The 23,100-nt window shown below is 40.8% G+C and overlaps 2 protein-coding genes across 15 annotated transcripts in view; one reads left to right on the forward strand and one right to left on the reverse strand.

The window, feature by feature from the left end:
- The window catches only part of PHF20L1 (PHD finger protein 20 like 1), a 79,753-nt gene extending 75,054 nt beyond the window's left edge, over window positions 1-4,699 (reverse strand). For 8 of the 10 annotated variants that reach the window (XM_059901353.1, XM_059901352.1, XM_059901351.1 and 5 more), the window contains exons 1-2: window positions 4,439-4,699; window positions 2,163-2,282 (exon numbers count right to left, since the gene is read on the reverse strand). In XM_059901353.1, the coding sequence (XP_059757336.1) occupies window positions 2,163-2,245 (83 nt within the window). In that variant the 5' untranslated portion in view covers window positions 2,246-2,282; window positions 4,439-4,699. Of the gene's footprint in view, window positions 1-2,162; window positions 2,283-4,438 lie in introns of those variants that run through there. The other 2 variants (XM_059901345.1, XM_059901350.1) reach the window with 2 other exon arrangements.
- A 13,426-nt stretch (window positions 4,700-18,125) lies between these two features.
- TMEM71 (transmembrane protein 71) overlaps window positions 18,126-23,100 on the forward strand; it is a 28,572-nt gene continuing 23,597 nt past the window's right edge. For 3 of the 5 annotated variants that reach the window (XM_059901505.1, XM_059901508.1, XM_059901509.1), the window contains exons 1-3: window positions 18,126-18,326; window positions 19,854-19,935; window positions 21,152-21,212. In XM_059901505.1, coding sequence (XP_059757488.1) covers window positions 19,890-19,935; window positions 21,152-21,212 — 107 coding nt within the window. In that variant the 5' untranslated portion in view covers window positions 18,126-18,326; window positions 19,854-19,889. The other 2 variants (XM_059901507.1, XM_059901506.1) reach the window with 2 other exon arrangements.

The raw sequence follows: 23,100 nt of genomic DNA on the forward strand, positions 1-23,100 counted from the left end.
CCCCAAACCTAAATGTGGGAGCTTAACTTTAATTTCTGCCCACTAAACTTAGAGTTTATCCTTTTATTTCTAGAGCACATACTAAAAAATATTTTCCTTTTTTTAATATAGGACAAACCTTCTACATATAAGACAAATTGGCATTCAGGTGCCCTACTATCACAACCTTCCCTCCGTACTTCTCTTTAAAAGCTAATGTATCAACGTATAAGTCATTTTCTTAGTAATAGCTATACTGCTTATTATAAATGTCTTACGTACAAAGAGAGTAAGTAATATTTGCATTTCTGCCTGTCCCTCCCCGTCCAATGCCTATAATTCAAAAGACATTTATGGAATAGTATTGAGTAGGGCCTCAATACTATTCCAACTGAATGAATAAATGTGGAAGACTAAGCACTCAATATGGATGCAACCCAAAGAGAATATGAAAGAAAGTAGAGAGGGAGGGATGAAAGATGGAAGGAAATTAGTTCAGTATATTTTCAGTGATTAACTGTTTTGCTCTCATAAGAGTATCAAAGTTTCTCAACACTTAAATAATCCTTCTATATTTTTACATGCTATTAAAGCAAAAATTTGTGGAATTTATAGGGGATACAGAATGGCCCTTAACAAAAGAAACAATATAAAGAATAAAGTTTATCTCATTTAAAAATAACATCTGTTAAGAGCACCATGTCTCAAAGAACTTCTTTTGTGCCCCATATAAAATTCAATACATCTTAGCAGTTAATTAGCTGTCCTACAGTAAAGTACTTTACTTTCAATAGTGTGTCCCTTCAGAGCAAAAAGCTTCTTTTGGTCAAAATCAGAACCAAAGAGAGCCAATTACTGACTAAAATAGCATCTTTCATTGTATGGTCTAATGCAGTGGCTCTCAATCAGGAGCACATAAGCCCTCCACCCCCCAAAAAAAACATTCGGCAACATCCGGAGACACTGTGTACCATCGTAACTCGGAGGGACGCTACTGCCTGGCTCGCAGGTGCTTTCCAAGCCCCTCCTGAGAACACTGCGTACGTCCTCCAGCTGAGGAGAGTAATTAAGCCCCTTAAAAAGGAGCACTCACTGAGATGCAGCTTGGAGGCATGAGGCCAAATAACTGTGCTTTCCCACCTCAAACTACAGATTCAAACTGTCCCAAGCAGACCCCATTAAGCTGGGGGCCACGGACGTTTGCAGAGTTCCAACACCTTTGTTTTTGCTAATAGACAAAAACCCCAGGCTGGTCTAAAGTCAAATATCATGACTAATCAAGATTTCTCTGCCTGCCATTGCCAACTCAGGAAGTTGACTTAATACAAATCAATCAAAGACAAATCTACAAAATGCCCACTACATTTTAAAGGGAGTTGTAGTGAAAAGAAAATGTCAAAAAGGCTGGTAAAGTTGTTGAACTGCTAGACCCCTCATCAAATAAATGGGCTTCAAGAGGAACTGAGGCTGAACCAGGAGACAGCCACCCAGAACTAGAGGCCAGCTAACTGGAATGAGGAAGGCATTCCCTAGGAGAAAGGGGGAATTCTTATTCCTACTGCAGTCCAGTGATCCTGGTGTGTGCTATTTCCCCTTCTCTCCTTTCCAGGTGGTGATTTTATCCTAGGTAACCAATTCCTCCTATACCACTGTATGTAGGGGTATGTTGGAGGTGTCTGAATTCACCCCTTATCATAGATGGCCGGTATAGGAGAAGAAATAAGAGAAGGCCTGAAAGGATTACTCATTTAAAACTGGAAACAGTAACAACCTGCCTTTAGGTCACTGCACTCTGGGGAAGGAGGAGGTAAACTGGGTTTTGGTTTTAGGTGGACTAGTGAATGACAGCTATGCTAACCATCAACATATTCTGTAGTTTGAAAGACCACCTCTGACACAGGCCAAAAAAAGTAGATTTGCATCAAGTTTTATCCAAAACTTGGGAATCTGGTTATCTGGATTAATCTTCTCCCTCCTACCACCCATAGAGCTCATATTAAGTACAAAAGAGTACTGATAACTGCAAAATCTGAAGAGTAGGAAAACTAAAAAAACAATGTATATGTTTATTCAAAATGTGAACAAGTTAATGTTCCTGCCACTGTCAGAAGAAGAGCAATTAACCAGCCCATGTAAAACTACAGATATCATGCTTTAGGTCAAGGGCTCCGTATTTTCCATACCATTTTTGTAAGTAGTCCAGTGCCTCCAAACGAGCACCAATCTCAAAAGTGATTCCAGGACGATTTGGGGGCTTTTTACTCATCTTGAGATCCTGTTCTTCGGGGTTCTCTTTTCACTACCTCAAGAGAAAAAAAAAAAGTTAGATTCTGATGCATAAAAGGCACAAGGGATTAAACAGAATTTTTTAAACATTACATGAGAAGTTAAAGGAACTGCCAAATTTTTAAGAAATTTGAATGATGATTACCAATATCTCTAGGTAAAGTACTGTACAACTTGCAGGCAATCTTAACAATGAATTAAGAAAAGGGACATTAGAAAGCTAACTACTTTAAAAGAATGAATAGATGGGGATTAAAACTAACTAATGGCTAAAATGCTTTAAATTTTAACTCGAAAATACCCAAGAAAATTCTTCAGGATAACAGCTGAAAATGTTTTTCTGTCTTTGAAAACTCAGTACAATTGAGTGTCCTGGCATATGGCTACTGAAATTCTTAAGAGAACAAATTAATCAAGTTTTTCAACAAATATTTACTGAGTGCCTTGTAACATAAAACACTTGATAACACACTAAAGAACACAATGATGGAAGAAACAGTAGACACACTCTTCCAGTGCAGATTTAGTAATTCCTCTTGTGATTAGGATTTTTCATTACCTATGATCTCCCACCTTGGTAGCACATGATTCAATAATTTTAATTTAACATATAAACCTGCAGAGGAAATTTCTTTCTTTTTCTTCACATTCAACAAGCAACAATGATACATACATTTCTTAACTCTGAGAACTTATTTCTACTATATTTCAACACAGACAGTGCCCACTCTGACAATAAAAACGACTGTACGTTCAAACAAACAAAACACTACAAAGGAATACCTATTCCTCTCTAGACCACGGACATGTGGAATATTCACAATCCTCTTGGCCAGTGGCGACCCAGCACACTTGAGGTAGCCTCTTTTTCACTAACTAGCACCTGAGGAATATGAATGCATTTTGCAACAGCCCAACCAAAATATAATATTTAATCAGGAATGGAAACCTACTGGGGGAGAGGAGAAATCTCTAAAACCGTTTTGAAATTTAGAATTACTAATATGACTATGCTCCCTCCCAATTTAAAAAAGAAAACACACAACTGTGTCATGTTTTTTCAATGGTTTTGCCACAATTCAAAAGGAACAAAACAGCAAGCATAAACACCAACTGCCCTTTCCTCTTAGAAAGAATCTGCTAAGTAAGGGAAAATACATGCCATATATGCCAAATACAACAATACATGTCATAAAAATACGTAAAATCAAACTTAAATACTCATGGGGGGTGGGCGGCGGGGGGGAGATATCCTCCTGCCTGCCCTGGCAGCAGTAAAGATTAATGCATTAAAGTTAACAGTAGGCTCAGCCAGAGGGCGTTTGGTGCATAAGAAACAGTAGTATGAATATTTTTAAGAGCGGTCTGGTCAGTGTGCAACATACAAGGCAGTTACTTGTAGAAATGTAATCCACCTTTTCTGCTGCTCTTCACAGGGAGAACTTAGTAAGGGGTAATTGACAAGTTACACTAACATTTTCTAGGATCAAACTTAGAACCCACAAGAAGTGACAAAGTTAATACATATAATTCCCCCCCAGTGACACCGCGGGATGAGGTGCCAGAAAAGGAAAGATTTCCTTCTTCTTGGGTGGAGAGGAGCAGATGGGGAGGGATCTGAATTAAGGAAAAGTAAGACCAAGTAAACAGTCTATTGGGGGAGGGGAGTAAAACCTGAAGCAGAAAGAGAAAGGGGGACGGAGAGAACGGAGAGGAATAAAAACCGGGAAGGAAAACGAACAAGAAAGCAAAAATATATAAGGGTGGTGAAACCTGAGGACCGGACAAACGGGAAGGAAGAGTAAATCAGCAAGAAGATACAACCCTGGGAAAGTGAAGCAATGGTCAGAGAATGGCCGCGGGGCCAAAAAAACGGTGGGGGGGAGGTGATGCGGGGCGGGAGGGGGCTGACCAGAGACAGACAGGAAAGGCTCAGACCGGGCGGCCAGGGTGCAGGAGACGCCTCCAGGTTTGACAGCCGTCCGGCCCTCGGCAGGGGGGGGTAGGAAGGGAGGGGGAGAGGGAGCGGCGGCGCCCAGACAATAGGGGCGGCAAGTTACGGAGAGGGACGCGGGAGGGGAGCGGGCCAGAGACAGACACCAGCGCTGGGGTGTCCCGGGCGGCCAGGCGGGGGTCAGGCGGCCTCCAGGCCCTGGGCGCCGCCGCCTCTTACCGACTCGGCCTCCTCTTTGCACAGTTGCCGGGCTGTCCGGGGCCGAGCCGGGGCGCGAACAGGACGGCCAGCCCGGGACTCCGCCTCCGCCTCCTCCCAGGCAGCGGTCGGGGAGGGAGCAGGAGCGGAGCGGAGCGAGCTGGGGCCGCAGCGCGGGGTCGGGCCCGAGGTCGCGCGGGAGGGAGCAGGTCCGAGCCCTCAAGCCCGCTCCGTGTCCGCTGCCATCGCCTCCTCCGCCACCGGCCAGCCCTGACGCGACGCCGGCCCAGACGACGTCAGCCGCCCGCGACGAACCGGAAGCGGGCCTGGTCGCGTCACGTGACGCGAGAGGGTTGGGCCCGGGCCGTGCGGCCGATTGGAGGGCCGCCCTGGGAGGCGGGGCTTTGCGGCAGTTGGCTGACAGCTGGCGGGAGGGGCCCCGGTTAGCGAAGGAAGGAACGCGGGCCCCGGGACCCCACTGGCAATTGAGAAGTGTTTGACCTTTGGGAGATGAGAACGAAGCCCACTGAATGTCATTGTTGTTGATTTGTTAGGAACCAGGTTCTCAAAATTCCTCAATCCCAGCACCCTGGGCAAACTTTTGTAAAGGCACACTACACGCTTTCTTAGATACCCACCCCATTCCACATTAAGAATAGAGCAAATGGTTACTGTTATAAAGTAAATAAACGTCTATTGAATGAATGCTTAGTGGCAGGCACTGTGCTGTAAGTACATCACATGACAACCACAATCTCACAATTGTATTCCTTTATAGTCTAGGAGATCCTTATAACACAAAAGGCAAATATTACTAAGACATTCTGTGTGTGTTGCGTGTGTGTGTGTGTGTGTGTGTGTGTGTGTGTGCAGCTCAAGAACCTATGGCTAAATCGACATGACTTTCCTAAGAATACACAACTAATGACAGCAGAACTACTTTTCTTGAATACTTACCATATCCCAAACTCTGTACTACGCACAGAAGAAAGTGTCCCCACTTTGGGGAAACCAACAAGTGAACACATTCAAAGCAATATTGAGATAAACATCTTTTTTCTCTTTCCAGTGTGCCACTCTGATTCTCAAGCTTTCTAAATGCAACACTGCATGCAAATAATACATTTATCATGCTTTACAGAGTGCAGTTAAAATAGCAAAGTAGCACTCTTTAAGCTTCAATTATAGTGAGATTCAGTAATTTAAACAACCATATCCATATCCTCTTATTCAACAGATGTTCAATCAGCACTTACTATGTTACTAATAACTACTGAATTACACTGAGGATGGCAATATACAGAAAAGATATAAATAAGACAGTCTCTAGTGGACATTTGTCTTCTTGGTTTTCAGTTGACCAGCATCTGAAATCCCTTTCCATGTTTGGGAAATTTCCCATCGTGGTTGTCATGAGTACAGTACACCATATATTTCCAGATTCCACATGACAGGATTACACTTTGCACCCTCCTTAGACTTCTATGTGACCTTTTGATTTGCTTTGGCTAATAAAATGAAATTGGAAGTGAGTTTTGTCACAGCCAGTTGGTAATTTAAGAAATCCAGGGGCTTCCCTGGTGGCGCAGTGGTTGAGAATCTGCCTGCCAATGCAGGGGACACGGGTTCGAGCCCTGGTCTGGGAAGATCCCACATGCCGCAGAGCAACTAGGCCCGTGAGCCACAATTACTGAGCCTGTGTGTCTGGAGCCTGTGCTCCACAACAAGAGAGGCCGCGATAATGAGAGGCCTGCGCACCGCGATGAAGAGTGGTCCCCACTTGCCACAACTAGAGAAAGCCCTCGCACAGAAACGAAGACCCAACACAGCCATAAATAAATTAAATAAATAAAAATAAATAAATAAATAAATAAAAACTTCGCATTTCATTAAAAAAAAAAGAAATCCAGTTCACCAAGCTTTTTCTCTCTGGCACAGCAAAATGCAATTTTTGAGATGGTGGCTGCTCTAACAACCCATATTCTAAAGAGATTATGATGATGCTAATTCACAACTGATATGTCGTACAAGGAAAAAAATATTTGTTGGTTTAAGCTATTGAAATTTTGAGAGTTGTTTGTTACACAGCATAACCTAATGCAAACTGACGTATACACCCACCTTATGAGCCTTAGGGCAAAGTCAACCTCACACTAAATAAGATGAAAGTATAAGAAACTCATGTTCCCTGTTTCCCTTGCGGCTAAAGTTCTATTCTTGGCTATACCAATTAGACTCTCTCACTGAGAACTATGTATCAGAAGCTGCTGGTGATGTTCAAAATAAGGAAAATTTTCTCCAGCAGCAGTGGCAATACCAGTAATCAAATTTCTAACGTTCAGCCCAGAGCTAACTAACTGAACCCTGGCAAAATCCCTGCTGACCCACAAACCAATAGGTGAGAAAAAAATAAATATTTGTTGTTTTACATCACTGAAAATTTGAGGTTATTTGTGATTTAAATAAAATACATAATGTAAAGGATAGCACAGATTCTATCCAATTTCCACAGTTTGCTGACAATCTACCAGTCTACCCTGAACAGATGATTCTTCCATTTTAATTGGGACTTAACAAGAGATCCCGCCAATAATGTAACTTGAAAGAAAATAAGTGGAAATTGGGTCTAATGTATCAATAAATGATTCCTGGCTTGAATGGATTGTATAGGTGAGTGTCCTCAATGGAGTCAATACCGTCCTTTAGAAGGCACCTTGGGAATGGGCGGAGGAGGCATATTTTTAGTTGTCACATGATTGGAGGAAGGCATTGCTGCAACTTAATGAGGAGGGACCAGGGCTACTAGACATCCTGAAATGCACAATGCAGTCCCATACCTTGAAGAATTGTCCCAGGTCGTACATGACTTTTGAATGGCCCTCCGAACTTTCATGTAGGTTAAAAAAAAAACCTGTCGATCATTTTCGGAGCCTAGAACTCAGTTTTACACATAAGCACAAAGTATTTTTGCAAGGTTTTAATATGCGCTCAGCTTTCGAGGAATGAGGCCACTATATAACATGAGGGAAGGCTGTCCTCTTTGTATGAATATTACCGAGAGTTTAATGCATTTTTAAAAATCATACCACCAATGGCAAAGCTACTCATAGTATTTGAGGCACTGATAGAACACACCTATATCACTCTGCATTTTATAGCTGTTACATTCAGGATAAATCTAAATTTCCATACTAGCACTTGACTGCTTCATTGTGGCTCTTCGTGAGTCATGGCTGACCACTTAAGTACTGAGATAGATATTATTTTTATTGTGAATTACTTTCATAAATGTATTCTCACATTATTGTTATGGCATTGTATTGATTTTTTAAAAATATGTGGAGCTTGATTATTTCACTTATGGATTTAATTTCAGAAGAGTGCAGAAGATGTGACATAGTATTAACTCTAAAAAGGGGACATTAAGTCTGATAAGACTCATAGAAAACTCATATAGGCTATCATCGCTGCTTTTGACCCTACAAAGTCAAAGGTCAGAACCAGGGAAGGGATACAAGATACTGTATAGAAAAGTCTGGAGATGACTCCCCAGCCATACAGTGAAGCTATGCGTGACTATGTTCCCTCTCCTCTCGTACCCAACACACCCCTCGTCCAGATGGTACATGTTAGCCATCAGTCACTTCATCTCCAAATTTAGAAAGAAAGAACTTACAGCTGTGTTTGAGTGGAACCAAACAAGCAGTGGGCAAATTATCTTGAAACAAGGGTCCTTAGGCAGAAATCACTGAACTAAATTTCTCCAACATTGAAAATATGAATATGGAACCATAATATCTCCTGGAATACTTAACAACTGTATATACCTATTTTAAGGGGAGAAGTCGTTACTAAATACCAGATATTCCTTCATTACATGCAAAACACAGAAAGCTATTTTGTGTGTTTGCTTTAATATATATAATCAGTGAAGAAAATCAAAGCAATTTAAAGATTTTTTTTAACAGACTAGTTTAGTAGAAACCTAACCTACTGCAACAGACACCCTTGGCATATCTACCTATTCCATTTTAAAATCTTTGAGAATGGCATTAATATCACATCCTTCACCTGCCAAAGAACTTAGTTGTCTTGTCTCTCTAGCACCATATCCTTTTATCAACTGACCAGAAGTGATAGTTGTTCCAGAATTAATCTCTGGCAGTTAAGCTCCTAGGCCAGGTATGAACGTGACAAGGAGATATTATTTCTCTCATATGTTCACACACAGCATTCTGTTCACATTCCTAAAGTATTATATTTCCCATTGAATATGAAATCAACTCCTAATTCCCCAATGGATTTTCCCGTTTGTGATACTGGAACAAAGGATGGGCTCTTTACTTTCAGCTACTATGTTGATACTTCAAAACTCCTCTGATTCTGGTTATTGTTGTTTACTGTGATCACTTCCATGAACTCTCTCAGTGTTTCTCAAGCATTGGTCCATCAATCATCTGCATTAGATGCACCCAGGCTGTTTGTTAAAATGCAAGTTCATGGGCCCTAACCTGTATCTTGGTCTTAGAGACCAGAAACCTGTATTTTAAAAGCCATCCTAAATCACTCCTATGTACACGGAAGTTTCAGACCTGCAGTGTGTTAGGAGTCTTGTGATTGTATGGGACTGAAATTAAATGCAAACAGGCTTAAGCATAAATGGAATTTATGTTTGTGGAATTAAAAACGGATGAGGTATATTTCGCCTTCTGATTCAGGGATCAAATGATAACATCTTTCACTCTGCTTCCTATGGGTTGGCTTGATTCTTGGGATCCACATCCAGGCCCCCAACAACTTCAGACTCGTCACTGCAACATCCTGATGAACGTAGAAACAAGTCCTAGAAGTCATTCTCTCATTGGCCTAAATTGTCAGGTGCCCAATTCTGAACCAAGCATGGTGGCTGTGGGAATGACTTATACTGATTTGTTTTGAACCTGGGTCCAATCCCCAATCGGGCAGGTGGAAGTGGAGACCGGCCCCAACCTCAGGGACTGAGAGATGGGAATAAGTGGGTCTTTTAAAGAAAATTGAGGTGCTGTTACTTGAAAGAAAATGGGAGCCAGACAACAAAAACAACTAATATTCATTGCAACTGGCTTATACTGACTGTAACTCCAAATGACAATTTATAACCATTCAATGAAATTGAGATTACTCTTCTTGGTTTGCAAAGATAGAAAACCAAGCCAAATGAGAGACAAATCTAGTAAGAGTTTGACCTAACATTCATATTCCTAATTACTTAGGTATTTGCTTTTACAGGCAAATCTCTGTAATGTAGAACGCTCTGCTGGGGATTGTTAAAACTGGGGGAAGAGAAGGTAGGCAACAGAACATAGCAAGTATACAAATTGACAGTTAACCAAATAGTGAACACTTTTAACCTCTTAGTGACCATTATTTTCCTTGTGAATGGAGCTAGCCGCAATTCAGTGGCATTCTCAAACATGGCAGACAGCATGCCTGCGTGCACTCATTCTTTTATCTTTCAGGTACTTGCTTAATCACTCAACAAACTTTTGTTGATGTTCTGCTTAATACTAGAAGCTGGGTGATGCAGAGTGAGAGAACAGGAAGAAAAACAAAATGAGGCAACCAAAGCTAAGGGAACTTGCTGTGATGAGGAGGTGGATACAGAAACAACCAAGTACAGTATGAAGCTAAATATGAATCATTTTGAAATAGAGATACTATAGGACTGTGCTCATTCTGACTCAGCAAATCAAGGAAGACTGCATAGAGGAAGTGGCATTTGAAATACGCTTTGAAGGATGAGTAAGCTTCAAATAAGATTCTATACAGACTCCAAAATTATTTCCCTATGGTTCTTTACAGGTTTTTTTAATTGACGTATAGTTGATGTACAATATTAAATAAGTTACAGGGGTACAATATAGTGATTCACAATTTTTAAAGGTTATACTCCATTTATAGTTATCATAAAATATTGGCTATATTCCCCATGTTGCACATTATAGTCTTGCAACTTATTTTACACCTGTTTATAACTCTTAATCTTTACCCTTATATTGTCCCTCCCCGTTCTCTCTCCCCACTGGTAACCACTGGTTTGTTCTCTATATCTCTGAGTCTGCTTCTTTTTTGTTATATTCACTAGTTCTTGTACTTTTTGGATTCCACATATAAGTGATATCATACGGTATTTGTCTATCTCTGTCTGACTTATTTCACTTAGCATAATACCAAGTCCACCCATGTTGCTGCAAATGGCAAAATGTCATTCTTTTTTATGGCTGAGTGGTAGTCCATTATATTCCATTCCATATGTACCACATCTTCTTTATCCACTCATCTGTTGATGCATACTCTTTATAGTTTGTATTCAAGCTCTGACAAATAAAAAACAGCATTCTACTTCCAATTCTTTCCCACAGCATTTATTGAACATCTGCAATGTGCCAAGTTCAGTGCTAGGCCCAAGGAGCATAAGGATGAAAAATCTTATTTCCTGATCATAAGGCACTTAACAGTGTAGTCGAGCAGACCAACACACTAATAGGTCATCCTTATACAGTGTAAGCGTCAGCATGCAGGACTATGCAGAGTTAGGATATGTGCTCTAACTGGTCACTTGCAATTTAACTAAGTGTCTGTCCTTTTGGTCAGGACCAGAAAACAATACCAACATCTCCAAGGTAACTGCCAGACACTCAGATGAAAGAGAGTTCTCCCCGTGGGGGAGGGGAGAGGGCTGGACTGGGGCAGAGAACTTGTTAGCACATGCATTGCCACAGTCTGCGGTTCTGCCTTAGTAAAAAAATACTGAGACAATCCAACTTCGTGGTCAGGTATTGGATTACTTCCTCATTTGTAGTTTGCAAAACATTCAACAGAGTCAGTTTCCCCAAGACAAGGGTAAACATCCTTTGATTTTCTTTATTTTCTTTCCTTTTTATTTATTTATTTATTTTCAGAACTATGGGTATCATGCAGATCATAGGAGACTATAAATTTGAAGGAAATCAAATCCATTACCTTATTTCTTGCTGTTGTTTTTTAATGGCAACTTAAAATAGAAAGCGTATGAGAGCCAGGGATTTGGAAAAAGACCAGGAATTGGATGTTAGACCTGACACCATCACCAGAGTGGTTGAGGTCTAGACACTTCTCTGATTTTCATTTCCTCACACGTAAGTGAGAATCTTAAATCTACTTCACAGAGCTGTAATGAGGATTAAATTAGAAAGAACCAGCTGTATGTGTTTTGCAAATGATAATTGAGGTACAAATGCCAGGTGTTTCCAAATGTTCCTTTTTCACCTTTCCCAGGGACCCTTATACCTAGTTGCTGTAATCTCTGAGGGTACTCCCAGTTTCACTCGCTGTGATTCCACGAAAGCACACATTTTTCTGAAGACTTACTTTGCTTCAAGTCCTGTGTTTGCTGCTGGGGCTTACCGAGATGAGTAAGACGCTGCTCTTGCTGCCAAGAATGCAAGCTTTTATTAAGACTTTATTACCGGGTTTTCACTAACTAATCAGTCTCTCTTGATCCTCCTCCTCTAAAAACTGCCCCGCCTGCCCCCCAGTTTCTCAGTCTGTCCCTTGTCTCTCTCCATCTCTCTCTCTCTCTCTCTCTCTCTTTAAAAAAGGTATTCCCACTGCAATTAGAATATGAACTCTGAGCACACAGTAAGGACATACCTAGAGCATTTTTAAGAGACTACTTACAAGAATTATTGTACAAATCCTAAAAAGACACATTAGCAACAAAGGAAGTTTGAGAACATCAGTTAAAGACAAATATCATATGATGTCGCTTATATGTGGAACCAAAAAAAGGCTACAAGTGAACTTATCTACAAAACAGAAATAGAGTCACAGATTCAGAATACAAACTTATGGTTACCAGGGGGTAAGAGGGGGAGGGATAAATTGGGAGACTGGGATTGACATATACACACTACTATATATAAAAAATAAATAACTAATAAGGACCTACTGTATAGCACAGGGAACCCTACTCAATACTCTGTAATGACCTGTATGGAGAATGAATCTAAAAAAAGAGTTGATATATGTATATGTATAACTGATTCACTTTGCTGTATAGCTGAAACTAACACAATATCGTAAACCAACTATACTTCAATGAAAACTTCTTAAAAAATGAATGAATGTAAAGGCAAATAATAAAAGTATTGTGATGAATCTGTGTTGAACTGTAAGCTCTGAAAATCAGAAGAAATCATTAGAGATTTCATTCTTCTGTCACCATCTGAACATGTGATACTCTAGTATTATTACAAGGGAATTAAAGTGAACCAGTTTAATTAAATCCAGATCTATCCTGGCTGGCCATTTTTCTGATTTCTTCGTCTTTTCTTAGTGTATCACTCACAACTGAATTATCATGCTCTCCAAATATTTATATGTAAATCCCCATCCCTACCCCCATAGTACCTACAGGCAAAATAACCCCCTATTGGCATTCTGGTCTTATAATCTGATCACAATTCATATTGCCGACAGCATCTATTACTCACAAAACCAAACAATTTGAAAGATCTTCCAAGACAGTGTCCATAAATTATGCATATGACACAGGACAAATACCCAAGAAACGGGTAGTCTGACAAATTCAAGGTGCCAGCAATTAAAAAGAGAGATGCATATGTCTCAAAAGAATTATAGGTAAGGATATTGGCACAGGGAGTTGACAGGAATCAAATAAATAAAAAACAGTTGACTACGTTTTTGATAGACTGTCCAGCCAAAGAGGTACTAGCTTGGTATCAAAGAGATGATGACAATTTAAAGCTTCAAAGGACCTCTTCCACTTTCCAACCTCCAGGAACGAAAGTAGGCTGAGAAAGTTGCTCGCCTGCCAAGGAAAGCATATTCTCTTATCTCCAGAGGTAGCCAAGGAGAGTAAGGAAAAGGAGTGAATTTTACTTTCCAGAGGGTGAAGCAGGAGCCACAGAACAATTGCCTGGGTTGCCCCACCCGGGGAGCAGAATCAGGGCCTTATCAGGAGCATTTTCCATCCACAGGGTGTAGGACTCTTGCAATGTCTGACCATTCAGTTACAGAATTTCCATGGAACAGCCACTGCTGTGTGTCTGCCATTATGCCCCTTTCTAAACAGGAAAGTTTGGGTGGAAATTATTCTGTCCCTCTTCCAGTATCGAATGTTGGGTGTAGGGAGCAAGGTGGTTCAAAAGTCTCCATGTCAAAAGGAATCAATATAGAAATATTACAAGACTCTAGATTTGAAATCTGTTGCCATGATTGAATGGCACTGGAGGGTATCCTCTGTGGAAATACATCCTCTCAGCATTTTTGAAAGTGAGAGAGGGAAGTACATATTTATGACAGAGATGGAGGACTGCAAACTACATAATTATTTCAAGTTATTCCCTTGCCTCTCTGCATACGTCTGCTCCCGTCTCCACTCATCGCCCTGTGACTTGCAGTGCCTCCCCATGGAGATGTGTCCTTACCCTACTGACTTTGAGCTTGGCCACACGATCCTCTTTGACCAATAAAGTATGAGTGGAAATTTCAGATGCCAGCCCTGAAAAGAAGTTTTGAGAGGCTTTACGTACTTCTGCCGGCTCTTTTGTTCTCTCTCTGCGTTGAGAAAGACATGTCCCTCATAGGGGCTGATCCTCCAGCCTGGCTTCTGGAGTAAAGGCATGAAGGACAGAGCTATAGCCAACTTGCAGCCAACATAGGGCAAGGTGTGTTGGTCAGATTCAAGCAAAGAAGCAGAACCACCAGGAATGATGTAGAATATGTAATTTTTTAAAGTAAGCGTTGAATCTTAGATGACTTTATTTTACTTTTGCAGATATAATTATTATTGCTATTTAAGAGAATTGCTTTTAGAAGGGAAAGAATCTTCTTTTGGTGACAATAGAAAGTCTGTGAAAATGCAGTGTGATTAAATATATGTTGAAAAAAAAAAAACCCTATTGCCCTTGTTTACCACTGATCAGGCAGTTGGCTAGCAGGATGATGTGAGTTACCGAAATGAACAGTGTAAACATACGCAACTGATCATCCTCACAATAGGAAGAAGAATCATGCTACTTACTGTTTGCTTATAAAGTTGCTACAGGGAATGCTCGGTTGCTGGAGGAGGTCATGGAGAGGACGTGACCAAAGGGTGACCCGTGGGCTGGACCTGGCTAATGGGAGGCTCCTCATCCTCTCCCCTGTCTTGGGAATGTTTGTTCCGCCTGCTGTTCCAGCAGTGGGAGCCATTTTCAAGGATGCAGCCCTGAGAGAGTAAGATGTTGTTGGGACCATCTGGACTGAATACGTGACTGAACCCCGTTAAAACCTCTATATAAACTTTGGAGATTCAGGCAGGTGCGTGCAGAGATCTACTCGTCTTGCAGCGCCCAAGACAAGCCTCACAGGTAAGTTCCCTTGTTTATTCAACCTACCACATCCCAACCTGGAGTTCTCTGCCTCTTTCTTTGGTGTCTCCTTGCCCTCTGTGTATGGGGGCCAGGCTGTGAGCCAAGAGTGTTCCAGACCCTCTGAAATTATGTTAGATATACATATTCTATTTTTATAGTTTCTCCGTGTTAGGTTTTTGAGGGAGAGGAGAATCTTAGACAATTTTAGACACTGGCGAGAGAGTTTCAGTCTATTTGGCTGTTCCAGGGGTGCTGAACCTGACATTGTAGGACAGTTGCTCAGGATCAAAGGAAGTGGGGTGAGTGGGGACCACTGGAATCCCTGAAGAACCAGCTGGAACATGACTCTGTCTATCACTGAAACCCACGCTGGCCTCTTCCCATCTCTAAGCCTCCAACTTCATGGCTGCGGATGCCCTGCTGTGGAGACACACTCACTTCTGGATCAGGATTTGGGAAGCTGAACGAAGCAATCCCCCAGGGACTGGAGCTTTGGGCCCACTCCATGCAGTGAGCCAGCAGATCTGTGAACATTTGTAGGAGTGGCAACGAAGCCTGAGCCACATGGACCTTCCAAGGACCACCATGGCTCCTGATGCATTCTCACCTTCCAACTCTTGCACTAACTGCACTTGTGGCCCATCCTAACCAGGGACATACAAAGAAAAGAATTCTGGGACATATGGTCGGCTTACCCACATTGACACATAAAGCCACCACGTGGGACAGTACCTGATTATTGCTACAAGCCACTAAGATTTGGGCTTTGACTTTTACTATAGCATAATTGTGATACAATGGCTGGCCTCCATCTCCTTCTAAGACTAAGATCATTAGTCTTTCCAGGCATTGGCCCATATATCTCCTTCTGGCCCCCATAAAGTTCTGTGCTATGTGGCAAAGAGCCCAGCCAGACTTAGAAGGTGTCAAATCCTACTCATTCATTATTAAGTGCCTACTGTGCACCAGACACGATGCCAAACATAGAAACCACAATACCAAACTAGAAAATCATGGTTCCTATTCTCCCAAAGCTCACAATATAGCATGAGAGATAAATATCAATAAAAACCTGGTCCATTTACCGCAATTGTGATACATGTTCCAAAGGAAAAGTACAGTCAGCTGTGAGACCTAGAACCTGATCTGGGAGGTCAGAGAGGCTGCTCAGGGAAAGAACTATTTGCACCTAAAAGATGAACAGGAGAGACAGAGGCTGGGGAAGGAGATGGCCAGGGGCAATGGAAATAGCGTGTTCAAAAAGCTTGAGGTAGGACCAAGCTGGAGAACCTGAAAAAATAGCCACAGTGGTTGAATTCTACAAAGATGGGGTGTGGTGAGGAAAGGGAAAAGGCTGGAAAATAGGTAGGACTGGACCCCACAGGACCTTGTAGGTATTACAAGAGATTTTGATCTGAGAGAGGAGCAAAGGCAAGCCACTGAAGGATTTAATCAGAGAAGCAACATAATCAGATATTTACACAGCAGAGATCATTCTGGCTGTGGCTTGGAGAATATATTGGAGAGAGGCCGATGACAGAAAGTTGGTACCGAAGTCCAGACAAGAGAACGTGGCCTCTGGAACTCCAGAGCTGACAGCGGAGATGGAGAGTGTGTCTCATTCAAGGGCTACAGAGGGGATAGTGTTGATTCCTCCTAGTTTCCTGACCCGAGCAGTAGAATGGAAGTCGATGCCAGTTGATGGAACACAGAATACCAGAGGTGGGTGAGGCTTAGGTAGGAAGGGAGATCAAGAGTGCTTGAAGGATTTAAGTAAGGATGCAGGTGTGTTTATTTATTGCTTATAGTATTTTTAAATTAATTCATCACACGCACCAAGTTATATTAGCATTGTCCAAAATGCATTCACTAGCATCCTGCCCATCAAAAAACAGTCCCTGGACCAGCAGCGTTTTCACCTGGAGCTGGTTAAAAATGCAGAGTCTCTATTGCTACCTCAGGTATTATGCTGTTCAGTAGATCTCTAGGACTTATTCATCTTTCATAACTGAAACTTCGTATCCTTTGACCTGTACACTCCCCTGTTTCCCCCTCCTCCCAGCCCCTGACAACCACTATCCTACTTTCAAGCTCACAGTGGTTGTTGGCTGCATTCTTGGCTTATAGACTCAGGACCACAGTTCCTCACTGGCTTTTGAGACAACTTTCAGATCCTTGCCACATGTGCTTCTCCAACATGACAGCTTGCTCCATCAAAGTGTGTAAGCCCAGAAGGTTACAGAGAGCCCAGCAAGACAGATGCCGCCATCTTTTGTGACCTAATCATAGTGGTGGCAACCCATCACCTGTTGTCTTATTCTATTTAGGAGAAGCAAATTATTAGCTTCAGCCCACACTCAAGGGGAGGGAATTCCGTGAGGATCCTTGAGGGCCATCTTTAAAAACTGCCTACCACAGACTAGATGGGTTCGCCTCCTAACAGCTTCCCTTGCCTGGGGGTGTTCTACAGAGGACCCTCCCTGCCTTTGGCCATAACCTCAGGGGGAAAGGAAACCCCAAGAAAGAATGAGATTAACTTTTCTGCCAGCCTGACCACTGGTGCCTCAGAAGGGAAGTTGATTTACAGAAAACAAATAAGGAATCCATCTTGCACATCTGAGCTAAGGACTCAATTCTCATTATTTTTGTCTCATTTAATGCGCCAAGCCATTAAATTTATAACTGAGAAAGTTACAACTCAAAGAGGTTAAGTCATAAATCTGAGGTCACAGCTAGTATGGCAGACAGGGTTTGAATCTCAGTCTGTGTGACTCTCCATTACCCAATGCATCTCGGTGTTGCTGGAATATCTATTTCTTTTATCACTGACAATAGCAGAGATTTGTAGGGACCCAACAATAGCATCCAGCTCTTTAGCTCTACAAACATACAAATATAAAATTTTGAATGCCACTCACAGAGTTCCTTGGAAAGTCCAACCTTTGGTGGATCAACCTACTGGCGCTGCAGACATTTTCAGAAGATCAAGCTCTGGTATTTGATAGTATTCTCAATTTAATAGCATCAGTGCATGATCACCAGTAATGATTTGGACAAAGCACTACTATGTACTACACTCATACTGAAAATAGCCAGAAGATGATAAGCAAGAGGTGTTGCTTCTCTGAAAGTTTTCCTTATGTTCTCACAGCTGGGGTGACGAGTTAGCTCAGAAGAGCAACCCTCCAGTGACTGTGACGTATCCAGCTGGTCTGATTCAACCCCCACTGCTGGTCCAGGAGACAGCTTTCATCTTCACCATGTTCCTCAGCGTGAATGCCGCTGACATGAGCCCCACAGGAAGTGTGACCTCATTCTGCCTCTCAGCAGAATGGTTACGCAGGCTGTTTTTAAAAGAAAACAAGAGCAGTTGTAGGCTGCCTTTCCCAAGAACTACAAGCTCTTCTATTCTAGGAAACAGCCAAAAGAACAAGAGGCTGCTGAAGACAAAATTTCTCTGCAACGGCCTGCACAGGGCAACGTGTGCAGCCATCTTTTAGGAAGAGGACAAGGTGGGATTTTCCTTTCTTAACAGACTTCTGTACCTGTTGATATGCTGACGCTATTTTCAGCTGAAGAACTGCTAAGTCCTGGATTTCTCCGCTCTCAACCACAGGAAACTTCATATTTCAGTAATTTTTTTTGGTTATTTATCCATTGGAAGAAGGGACTGGGAACTTTCTTTGGAAGGAATATGTATGGGCAGATTATTTTTCAGGACAGATGAGTTGCTTTGATGGAACTGGTAGATGCGATCTGTTTCTTGAAAAGTCTTAGAGCTGCAACTGAAGTCTCTTTCAGTGTTACTAATAACTAATACTTGATTAACTATGAGTTAACTGTAGCCTGTTATAACTATTTGTAAGATGTAGCAGTAAGACCTTGCTTTCTGCTATGCAACTTGTTGGCTTAAAATTAAACTTGATGATTGGGAGTAACTAACATAGGGTAATTTGGGCTGGACAAAAAGTGAAAGGACAAGTGACCTACTAGTATGTTATAGAGCAAACAATATTATTTTATATTCCAAACCATTAAAATCTATGAATGTCTGCTTTGACTTAGAGATCTTCCAAGGAATGCCAGAAAGTTCTCCCGATTTCTCTTAAGGTCTCTGTAAGGTAGGATCTATATTGTCTAACAGGTTTTGTGTATAGTTTATTGAAAGAATCAGTTTGAAGCTATAGAATTACTTGGGTTTGTTTTAACGTGTGACAGCTACGAAAACAATCCATTACTAGTTATCACATTTGAAAAACGTGGATAGAGGTGATGAATCAGAAAAGAATTTAGTCTTACCTTACTATGCTACTATGATAGTAATATACACAAAGTTTAATAGTCATTGGAAAGTAGATCTATGTCATGAATGGTAAGTGATCAAAGTTTACCTAAACTACACACTTGGATATGTGTTTAATTTGTAACTGAGAAAGTAAATTATATGTTCAGGAGCACTGAGTTTTGAAATCTGCCCAGTGACATACTATTTTTAGTGCAATACTACTTATGCTACTTAGAAATGTCCAGGGTGGTAGCAACTGGAAAAGACCACCAGCCCTCTCCGTAACTACCTGTCAATGGTTTGAAGTGTTGGGTGTTGGACACCAATCCCCTAGCATTGTTTGAACTTGATAATGAAGTTGATGTGTGTTGGATGATGAAAATACAAATACATCTATTTAGAGGGTTCTAGAACCAATCTTTTTTTTCTGATTTCTTAATCAAATAATTAATTTTTATTATTTTATTTTGATTACAAGTCAACCTTTGTAAGTCTAGTTTTCCTGAATAAAATGTTGTGCTTATTTAGAGAAAAAGATTATTTAGATGCACTGAGCAAGACAATGGAAAATGTAATCTAAAATCGTAGAGGCAGACACAACCTCAGTGGACCTTCAACCCTGCCTTCAATCCCATTTATCTCTGTACTCTTTCAGTAAACAAATCTGACTAGTGCAATTAGTAGATGCCATCTGTTTTGGCATCATCTTTCTATTTTTAATACGTAATCCACCTTTTTTTAATGTCTTCTGCAGAAAATCTGTGAAGTTTGAACAAGCAGCCTTCCCAAGATGAACCGAATATCTCAACTGATGTCAACACCAGTAGCAAGTAAATGTAGGAGAACTGCTCTGTGCAATTATCTTTTGAACGATTAGACTTCTTTTAGCAATTTCCTTGCTTTGATTTTGCTGATACTCATACCATTAACCATCTGTCAGTAGCTTGTGCTTCTTAAATGCCAGTGTTCACTTTGGCAATGATTTTGACTTCATTTCTTTCCTTGAGAGAAATGTGGTATTTTTCCTTTTAGTAGGAAAAAAAAAAATCGCCATTTTTTGATGCCTGTGCATAAATGTGAAAGGGGATTGTTTATCAGTTACTATTAAGATGCAAAACGGTTGGTCTGTAAAAAAATACCGAATGATTTTGATAGCTACTTGCAGAAAATGTGGGCGTTGTTCAAACGGTAGTGGTTTCAAATTTCTTCCTTCCTCTTGTTATTTTCTCCCCAAACCCTGCTTCCACCCTCCCTCACACTCCTACAATTTTCTCCTTCAAATCCACCAACCCAATCTGAAAGTCTAAACTCCTTTCTTTGTCTTAGATATTTATTGACAGTAATGGAACCAAGTTTCACTGAACCTGTCTATTAGAAGTATTCACACCATTACTATGTAATATAAAATGCTGCTTTAGAGTTTAGAATGTTAATCAACTACAACTCTCCCCAGTTGAAATCTGTTGCCATGCCTTTGGTTAAACTGGAACATGAATGAATGCATGATCTATTTTTTAATTAAGAATACTCACAGGCGTCATACATTGGAAAATCATTTATATAAAACAAAACTTTATTTTTTTCCACCACTCGTCTTCTGCTCATTATTTTGTAATAGAAGTGCCTTCAAATGCACTAATGAGAGAGAATCTAGGCAGATGATTGAATTCCTCAAATGACTGAGTAAGCTAAAATAACCAGAACATTGGGTAATTGATTCGGGTTTAGGACAGCTTCACGTAAGATGTTTTCTTCCTCCTTTTCATGAGTCAGTTTGATGCTAATGGCATATTATTGCCTCATCCGAACTAAGGAACCTCTCAAGGAGTGTTGAGTGAGAGAAGAGACAGAAGATAGAAGCCCCTAGATTATGTCTTGCTGCCCGTAGAGGCCTGGTGACAAGTTGTGCTCGTCCTGATTCATTGGATGGCTGCACCAGTTGGAATCTCAGCTAAGGCTGGAACGTCAGCTATTCACACCCTCCACTGTTCGCAATCATGCATGTTGATGCAGTGTGATAAATTTGTACTTCTCTCTCATTTACTTATGCAGATTCTTCCCGGTCTGAGAAAGAATACACTGCAGAGCTGTCTCCCCCATGCATTTTCCCAAGGTATTCCATGGGGCTTTTCGCAAGAAAAATCAATCATATTCTTTCTGTATGCATTATTTTGTTGTATTCTTGGCTTAAAAATATTGGAAAATCCCTAGCAGTCCAGTGGTTAGTAATCGGCTCTTTCACTGCTGTGGCCTGGGATTCAATCCCTGGTCAGGGAACTAAGATCCCGCAAGCCACGTAGTGCGGGATATATATATTAGTTTTAGGTTTCATCCAGTTTCGGTATGGAGATGTATTTCCAGTCCCATGCACATACAAATTGCAAACTTGCCTAACCTAATAATGGAGTTTGGGAGGGAGGGAGGTGAGTGTGTGGGCAAACGTGAATAGTTTGTTTGTTTGGTGAGTGGAGAAACTACCAAATACTGATGCATGGTTACTTTTTCTCAAATTGATGTTCTCTTAAATATGCTTTTACTGTCTCACTTTACAAGGGCCACAAGGGTCTAGACCAGTGCACAAGCCAGCCAAATGTCACGCTCCACTAAAACTTGTAGAATCTACCATTTTGTTCAAGTTCTGCAGTGAAGTCTCTTTTCTTTTCATTCCTTACTTTTTTTTTTCTTTTCTTTTTTTCTGCTTCTCTGTCTGTCTTTTATTCATCACACAGGCATCAGCCAATGTTTCCTCTAGCATTTCGTGAAACGTGCCAGTGGTATAAAGGGATCATGCTTTGATATTAGAACCTGTCCCTTTTTGTAAATTCTAGGCCTCCTACTACTATCAAATGCATCAGCCAAAGATGAACAAGCAGGTCACGTGGAAAGAGCACATGCTTTAGAGTCAGAAAGACCAGGGTTCAAATCTTAACTCTGCCACTTACTAGCTGTATAAAATACCCAATTTATTTGCCCTTCTGCATCTCATTTTTTTTCTTCCTGCTGTACTATAAAGATAATAATACTTATCTTATAATAATGCTTTTAGGGAGGTTTGTGAAAAGCAGATTAAGTATGAAGTATGGGCCAGGCTCGTAGTAAGTTTTCCATAAATATTATCCATTTAAAATAGTATTTTGCTAACTTTAGTGCATGTAATAATTGTGAATAGGTTTTTTTCTTTGATGGCACCAGTTTATTTTTTTAATTTTTTAAATTTTTTATTGAAGTATAGTTGATTTACAATGTTGTGTTAGTTTCAGGTGTACAGCAAAGTGATTCAGTTATATATATTCAGAATATATATATATATTCTTTTGCAGATTCTTTTCCCTTATAGGTTATCACAAAATATTGATATTGCTCCCTGTGTTATACAGTAGGTCCTTGTTGGTTATCTATTTTACATACAGTATGAATAAGCTTTAAACTTAAAAAATTTTTCAGAATTTCAGTAAAGCATGAGGCATGAGGTTGCCTTTCAACCATATAGACATGTGATTGTTTTTCAAACCTAAGACATATACAGATTCACCCAACTAAGTAGAAGACTTCCCTGGATAGCAAATCAGGGACGGTAGCTATGCAATCATTTGTGTGGTTGACCTGAGGGAAATTGGCAAAAGCCAAAAAGATCTCTCTGACTGCATGTTCTCCTATAATTCATATATGTCTGGTGGTTGTGTAGTTATGATTTATCTATTAGAGTGACAAGAGTAAGGATATAGCATTCAGAGGGTTATTTGAAGTAAGGGTCGGGTGGAGGAGGCTCTGAGCTTCCAACATCCCAGGTAGGCTGCTTTGCAATTTTTTCCATCCAAGGATGAGGGGTATCATATGGTGAAGAAACTGATTAGCCCTAAGTTTTCATCAAAGTGTTCAAAACAGAAAGAAAGACTAAATGTGCTGTAGCTCAGTTGTCTCGCAGGTAAAGAGATGAAAGTCAGAAGTTTAAGAGAGACAGTCTCAGGGGTGCAGAAGTAATTGGTAGCCAGGAATGCAAA

This window comes from Balaenoptera ricei, chromosome 17 (genome assembly GCF_028023285.1).
Source record: "Balaenoptera ricei isolate mBalRic1 chromosome 17, mBalRic1.hap2, whole genome shotgun sequence".
NCBI classification, from domain to species: domain Eukaryota; kingdom Metazoa; phylum Chordata; class Mammalia; order Artiodactyla; family Balaenopteridae; genus Balaenoptera; species Balaenoptera ricei.